Here is a 7502-nt window from a genome sequence, read left to right as displayed (position 1 = left end):
CTGAGGCCTAAGAGAGGCGATGAGATCGGTCAGTCCCAGAACCCAAGGCCTAAGAGAGGCGATGAGATCGGTCAGTCCCAGAACCCAAGGCCCAAGAGAGGCGATGAGATCGGTCAGTCCCAGGGCCCGAATTTGGTGCAGGCGCCCCCATCTCCCAGGCCGAAATGCAGAAGTGCCCATGGCAGACTCGGGAATGGAGAGCAGTGTATTAAAGGGCCAGGCAGGCCTGCGGCATGGGCACCAAGGAGTCCCTCCTCTGAAGTGGGCCTGGGCTGGGAAGGAGTGCCTTCTTCCCCTTTCTTCCTTCCCACCCCTTTGGCCGAGTTCCTAATTTGGGGGTGGGAAGGACAGAAGGGGCAGGCACGACTCAGGAAAATGGGTCAGAGCAGGAGAAGGTCCCAGCTCCATTCTGGGAAGGCTGAGATTCTTGCTTTTCCCCGTAAGGAAGCGAACTCCCTTAGGTGAAATCAACCCCACCCCCAGCCAAGCACATGCCTTCCTCCCCTCGTTAAAGGTGGGGTAGCCACCCCGGCTTGATGGCAATCCCAGAGACAGGGAGGAGGAGGGGACCCGAGAGCCTAGCGGTGCGTGCTTCTGTGCGCGTCTGCTTCGGGGCGTCTGGGAGTGCCTTTGAGCACCCCCATCTTGGGGTGGGGACAAAGCTGCAGAAAATGGTGTTCCAAAGAGTTCGGGACCAGTAGTGGGAATCGGGAGGGCTGACTTCTGGCCCTGCTCCCTGCTCCTAACTTGGCCAAATCATGTCCCCTGTCTAGGCCTCAGTTTCCCCAGCTGAAAAATCAGGACTTTGGCTGAGGATCTGTGGCCCTTTCCAGGGCAGAGCAGTCATTGCTGCCTAGGACCTTGATGGAGATGGTAGTGGCAGTGGAGGCTCCCCCATCCTTCTCTTCCCCCTCTCCTCCCCCCCCCAATCTTGGACAGGAAGTGGGTGGGGCAGGGCAGGTGTGTGTGAGCAGATCTGAGGCCCCTCCCTCCTTGCTCACGGGGGCCTGGGGGGGGGGCAGCCTGTGGAGGGCGGAGCTGGGCCCTGGTCTGGAGGGGGGAGATGGAAAGCATCAGAGGCAGGCGGAGCAGGAGCAGGAGCAGGAGCTGCTGAAGCAGGTGAGGAGCCGGGCCGGGCCTCAGTGGCTGCCTTTGGTGCATTGTGGGGTCTCTGGAGGGCATCCCTGACTTCCTCCTCTATCTCCTGGGGGTTTCTTTGGTGTCTCTCGCCGGGTCTCTGGCTGTTCTCGATCTCTGTGGATCTGGCCCAGGGCCCAGCCCTGCCTTATCCCTTTGCGCCCCCCCACCCCCATTTGTACACTCTCTCCCTGCCCTTGGCTCTGCATTCACAGCCCTGGGCCAGATCAGGCTGAGATGGGAAGGGGAGGGAAGGGAAAGGGAAGGAAGGGGAGGAAAGGAAAGGAAAAGGAAGGGAGGGCTCTGGCTGCAGCCAAAGCAGCAGGGACTATATTAAACCGAGAGCAGACCCGGACACGTTCCCTCGTTCACCTTCAGCCTCCTTTCCCAGGAGGGCCGGTTCTCCCACAGATCCGCACACTCTCCCTACCCACAGACAGCGCCGCCTCCATCACCCCGAGGCCCTCATCCATCCCAACCTGACCCACCCGGGGAGCCGGCGGGAGCAGCAGGGGCCTCCGGATCCCGCCCCTCCCAGCCTGTCTCAGCCTTGCCCTTTCCACCCTACCCCGACGCTGCCCCCAGCTGCCCCTGGGGTCCCATGGCAGAGGCGGGATCTTGGGGGGGTTGGGGATCAGCACGCAGCATAGGGCTCTCTCCCTTCCAGGCCCCAGAAGCGGAGGAGAGGGGTCAGACACCAGGGTGCCCTCTGTGTCCAGCATGCTGAGAGTTTCCACGGCGTCAGGTAAGGTTCCCGCCACCTTCGCGGCGTGGCCAAGGGGGCAAGGGCAGAGAGAGGGGAGGCGATGAGGCGCAGAAACAGGGGAGGCTCCGTTTGGACCCAGCTGGTTTGGAGGTTCAGGGGGAGGAATGAGAGGAGGCCGGCAAAGGGACCGGGTACCCCGCCCAACGTGCCCGATGGCTTCCTTCCCCGGGCCCCGGTGGGCCTCGTCCTACCCCGGCGGGCCTCGTCCTACCTGGGTCCCACTCTTTGCAGCGGCCCCCTCGGAGCTGGAATGTGGTGGGGCCGATGGCTGCTCCGACGTTTGTCTGGGGCTGGGGGGAAGGGAGGAGGGGGAGGTGGGATCAGGGTGTGGGGGAGAAAGATTTGGGAGAGCTGGATTCTTGCCTCCACTATCACCTCCCCCATCCCCCACCTCAATACCCAGTGGCAAAAGCCTGTCCCTTGCCCTGTCCTCCCAAATGTAATGGGATGGCAGAACTGAGGCACGCCCACTGTGTATATGGGGAGCGGATGGACATGGAGACTGATGTGTGTGCTATGTTGGATTTGTATCTGGGTAGCTGCACATGAGAAGGCTGAACTTAGATCCTATGAGTGACCTGGGCAAGATCCTTCCCCTCCTTGGGTGAGATCCTTCCCATCCTGGGGCCTCAGTTTCCTACTCTGTAAAAATGAGGTTGAACACAATGGCCTCTGGGGTTCCTTCTAGCTCTTAGCTCTAGGATCCCATGAGTCCTGTAAATAACCAGGAGTCGAATTCCCGCCCCCCGCCCCGCTCTAACTCCCCTCTCCAAGATTATTCTGATCCAGGTTCCCCACCCATCCTGACCTTTACTTACCCCCCAGGGAGAGGAAAAATATTCTCTGCCGGCTCTAGTTCAGACTAAGGGAAGTTATTATCTGGTGTGGGAAAGGGGAAGGAAGAAAGAAATGGTCTTCAAAGCCACCCCCTCCTCTCAAAAGCGCCCCCGCTCAGCCTTATAGTGTGATTGATCTTTTTTCACTATGATTCAACATGGGACGGAATTGCACCAAGATTCTCGCTCACTCTCCTCTTACCCGTGTTCTTGTTTCTCCCTGTCTCTCCACATTTCCCAGCAGCCCCTGGGCCCCTCTCCAACGGCAGCCTCCCCGGCAACACCAGCAGCGGCGGCGGCGGCAAACCCCGAAACCCGTGGTTGGCCCAGGCCGAGGTGGCGCTGCTGGCAGCCATGTTTGTGTGTGTGACGCTGAGCAATATGCTAGTGCTGGGGGCCCTGGCCCGAAGGGGCAGGAGAGGTCGCTGGGCCCCTATGCACGTCTTCATCGGCCACCTGTGTTTGGCCGATCTGGCCGTGGCCCTGTTCCAGGTGCTCCCACAGCTGGCCTGGGACATCACGGACCGTTTCCAGGGCCCTGACTTTCTGTGCCGATCCGTCAAATATCTGCAGATGGTGGGCATGTACGCTTCCTCCTACATGATCCTGGCCATGACCCTGGACCGCCACCGGGCCATCTGCCGCCCCATGTTGGCATTCCGCCACGGTGGGGCTCACTGGAATAGACCCATCCTGGTCGCGTGGGCCCTCTCGTTGCTTTTCAGTCTGCCCCAGCTCTTCATCTTCAGCCAACGGGAGGTGGGGGATGAAACTGGGACTCTAGACTGCTGGGCCCTCTTCATCGAGCCCTGGGGGCTCCGGGCCTACGTCACTTGGATCGCCCTAATGGTGTTTGTGGCGCCGGCCGCGGGCATCGCTGCCTGCCAGGTGCTCATCTTTCGAGAGATCCACGCCAGCCTGTCCCCGAGGTCAAGTGGCGTAGGGCCTAGTGAGGGTGCCCGGGTCTCAGCAGCCATGACCAAGACGGTGAGAATGACCTTGGTGATAGTGATTGTGTACGTGCTGTGCTGGGCACCCTTCTTCTTGGTGCAGCTGTGGTCGGTGTGGGACCCCCAGGCACCCCGGGAAGGTAAGTTTGAGTACGTACACTCTGACACACAAGTGCAGGCGGGCAGACAGATCTTCCCGGAAAGCTGAGACGAGCAGCGAGACGTCTGCTTACGGCCAGCCTGATGCACGTGGGGGGGCCACGTTCACAGACTCCTCTAAACCCTTATCCCCTCTCCCTGTCCTCAACCTCGCCTCCTCCTTGGCCTACTTGGAGGAGACAGGGCAGACCCCACGCCTCTGGACCCTGCTCCGTCCCTCATCCTACGGTCCCACTTGACCCATATTCCCATCGCTCGGTCATTTCTTGCCCGTCCCTTAGGCACCCTCCATTTCCCCCTTCCCTGCCCTGCGTCCACCTCTCTTCTGTCTTCTGCCTTCTTCCCAGGGCCTCCCTTTGTGTTGCTCATGCTTCTGGCCAGCCTCAACAGCTTCACCAACCCTTGGATCTACGCCTTCTTCAGTAGCAGCGTCTCCTTGGAGCTGCGCAGCCTCCTTTGCTGCTCCCGGGCGCCGGCTCTGGCCAGCCTCGGTCCCCCCGACGACTCCTGCGTAACTGCCAGCTCTTCTCTCACCAAGGACACATCCTCCTGAGGTTGCGGGCAGACCATGGGGGGTCGGCTCCCATCCTGGGCTCCAGAAAGCTCCTTGCCTAGGCCAACATCTCCCACACGGTCTAACCGGATCGGGTCCCTGCTCCTGGCAGTTTCCTAACGCCTTGAGGATAATACTCCGGCATTTAAAGGCCTGGATTTCTGGGCAGATCCTACATTGTGCCTCCCTACCCTCCATACCATTCCACGGCCTATTGCCTGTAACTGGAATATTCTCCCTCTGCCCTCTGCCCTCTGCCCTCAGAAGCCCTCGCTCCCTTTAAAGCTCGGGTCGAGGGTCTCCTCCTTCAAAAGGCCTTTCCTGATCCCCCCGCCCCCAAACCCGGTATTTATTGTGTCTACTTCCCGTACTCACTTCTCAGGACACACACCATATCCCTAGAATGTCAGTTCCTTGAGGGTAAACTACCCCACTTTTTTACTTGTATCCCCAGTATCTGGCACTTAAGTATTTAATAGATGCTCGTTGACTGGTGGAGGCTGGGAGGGGGGAAAGGACAGGAGGCCCCTGGAATTTCTGGGAATCGGGTCTGACGGGACGAGCCCCGTACAGGAAATCGAGAGTTTTACGTTCTAGTTCCGCGTCAGTCCTTGACTTGCTTGGGCCAATCGCTTCCCCTCACTTACTTAATTTTTCCATCTGTAAAATGAAAGGTCTGGACTCTGACACCCTCCGATTATCCCTTGGACTTGGGGACTCGAGGGCCATTTCCTTTGGCCCAAGGACTTGCGCCGTTTCCTGGGACTAGGGGAAAGAAACTCTGGGGGCTCCGTTCAGGCCTCCTTGTCCAAGATATCCTTAAGCCATCCCTTCCCTGGATTTTCAGCTCTGACCCCAACGCATGGACAAGCCCCCAGCCTCCCATGCCGACCCCACGCTCTGAGATATTAGCTGAATAAACTCTCCCCACATGGGGACTTTACAACCTGGCAGTCTCCTTATATTGGGAAAGGCGTGACGGCTGCATGGGGTGGATGGCCACGCGTGGCCACGTGTGAGCACAGATGTTTTGCTCTAGCCGGTAAGGACCTACCTGCTCACAGAGCCAGAGACAACACACAGCCTGGGGCAAGCTGAACGCCACGTGTGCACATGCACGCTTACACGCACACATCATGTGCCCACCCCTCCGTCCAGGAAGCCCGAGGGGTCTGCCCACACAGAGGCCCAGGGGGAAGGCCTTACCAGGGCCCCTGTGGATTAATTCCAGGAGCCGGGCAGGCTCCCCTCCCCCAGCTTCCACTACCCCTATCCCATTGTTCTCACCCTGTTTATAGCAGCTTCAGCCTCTGCTCAAGTACTTTTTCCATGACTTGGCCCTGACTCTAATGTCCACTTCCCTCCAGCCAGTATACCTGATAGCCTGAGGTTCCTGACCTCTTCCTTCCTAGCCCAGCCCCACCTCCTACCCCCCACCCCGCAGAAAGTCCCACAGCTTACTAGTGACCATTGCCAGATGCAATGGGCCGAGACTCCAGTAGTCACGGTCACACTGAACCACCACCTTAGTGAACCGGGGCAGGTAGAAAAGAGAAGTGGCCTAACAAATGGGAGGAGGGTGCGAGCTAAGGCACAGGCCTGGTGTGTGAGTAGCTGGCGAGGCCTGGTCGGAGCACGGGGGCCTGTTGAGTAAACATCGAAAGACAAGGCCAAGGTGATTCCCGAGAGGCTCCAGTGCCACCGTGACTTCAGCGGGTAGGCCGAACGAGGCTCAGGTTCATGGGAGCACTCTGGGGGGTCTATCCATTAGGAAGCTGAACACTCTCAGAGGACAGTGGAGGCAGCCACTTGCCATTAGGCTGTATTAACTGAGGCCACATTCAGGAGGAAGCTGACAGGCGCCCCACAACCAGAGGACTTGGTTCAGTTGTGGGAACCCGAGTTTAAGGAGCAGCATTGATAAACTGGATAGCCCTCAGAGGGGGGCAGACAGCATAGAGAAGGACCTGGAGCTTGTGTCCCGTAACAATCGGCTCAAGGAACTGGGCCCTTATGTCCTGCATCACAGTTAGCTAAGTGATCTTCAGACATCCAGCTGGCTAAGTGATCTTCAGACATCCAAATGGCTATGTTGAGGCCCAATTAGACCTGTTTTATTTGGCTCCAAGGGATACAACCAGGAGTACTAGGAGGTGGCAGTTTCCGGTATCCTCCAGGTCAACTGACTCGCTCTTTATTGGGGATACTGTACTTAGCCAGGTAGGGGTTGAACCAGATGACCTCTGAACTCTTGAGATTCTGAGAGACCCAAGAGATAGCTGTGACATTAATCCCAATGAGCCAGAACAGGTGGGAAAAGACTGGGGAAATTGAATCAAAAAGGATTTGGTACCAGGGCCAACTGGGAGTCAGGGCCACATTACCCAATCCTAAGTCTTTGCACCTTGACTTATCCCCCATACTGGGGACACCCTCCCAGAATTCACTCCACAGAGGTCCTGCCCAGGAACATCTGCAAGATCTCTCACACTTCCTATTTGGGTACCTGCTCCCCAGCAGGGATCCTTCAGCTGAATCAAACTCTTCCTAGGTGGCCAAGTCCATTATTTGACCTCCCTAGCTGTGTGATGTTGGCAAAGTCACCACCTTGGCCTGCGATTCCCTACCTGTAAAGTGGGGATCACAGCATCTCCTTCCCTGGGTAGTTCTGATTCTCCAATATTAAAACACTATGTAAACTAATCATAGCCTGGAGCTTCTAGCTGGTGGATTGGTGGTCAGAGAACTAGGCCTGAAATCAGGAAGACCAGACTTCAAATATAAACTCACTAGCTATGAGATGCTGGGCAAAGCACTTGTGTACCTCAGTTTCCTCAAGTGTAAAATAGGGATAATAGCAGCACCCACTTCCTAGGGTTAGAAGGATCAAATGAGTCATCTGTAAAGTGCTTAGCCCAGTGTCTGACACCTAGTAGGCCGCAGCTGCTTACTTCCTCTCCTCACCCCAGGCTAATGAAGCAAGTGTCCCATAATTTTTTGTTTGCTTTAGTCTGTCTCGGGAGCCAGGATGCCAGAGTACCTATGGGGAGGCGATGTCTTCTGTGGGGGTCGAATGTACAGGATGGGGATGGGACCAAAGG

At 57.6% G+C, this 7502-nt stretch overlaps 1 protein-coding gene across 2 annotated transcripts; it reads left to right on the top strand.

Moving 5' to 3' along the window:
- The first annotated feature begins 1073 nt into the window (after window positions 1-1073).
- Window positions 1074-5349, top strand: AVPR2 (arginine vasopressin receptor 2). Of its 2 annotated transcripts, XM_051968349.1 has the most exons (4): window positions 1074-1119; window positions 1805-1882; window positions 2981-3829; window positions 4196-5349. In XM_051968349.1, exons 2-4 carry the CDS (start codon window positions 1858-1860, stop codon window positions 4399-4401), a joined length of 1080 nt encoding a protein of 359 aa, XP_051824309.1. In that variant the 5' UTR covers window positions 1074-1119; window positions 1805-1857; the 3' UTR covers window positions 4402-5349. The 2 variants fall into 2 exon arrangements, with proteins under 2 accessions (XP_051824309.1, XP_051824310.1); XM_051968350.1 differs by lacking the exon at window positions 1074-1119 and having other exon boundaries at window positions 1450-1882; window positions 2984-3829.
- The last annotated feature ends 2153 nt before the right edge of the window (window positions 5350-7502 follow it).

The sequence above is a fragment of the Antechinus flavipes genome, chromosome X (genome assembly GCF_016432865.1).
Source record: "Antechinus flavipes isolate AdamAnt ecotype Samford, QLD, Australia chromosome X, AdamAnt_v2, whole genome shotgun sequence".
In the NCBI taxonomy this organism is placed as follows: domain Eukaryota; kingdom Metazoa; phylum Chordata; class Mammalia; order Dasyuromorphia; family Dasyuridae; genus Antechinus; species Antechinus flavipes.
This window is presented reverse-complemented; position numbering and strand designations above follow the sequence as displayed.

Bases quoted from the DNA above. Each gene is read 5' to 3' on its own strand.
- AVPR2 (XM_051968349.1), top strand. From the start codon at position 1,858: ATGCTGAGAGTTTCCACGGCGTCAG. The intron at 1,883-2,980 runs GTAAGGTTCCCG...CACATTTCCCAG, and splicing joins GAGAGTTTCCACGGCGTCAG to CAGCCCCTGGGCCCCTCTCC. The intron at 3,830-4,195 runs GTAAGTTTGAGT...CCTTCTTCCCAG, and splicing joins CCCCCAGGCACCCCGGGAAG to GGCCTCCCTTTGTGTTGCTC.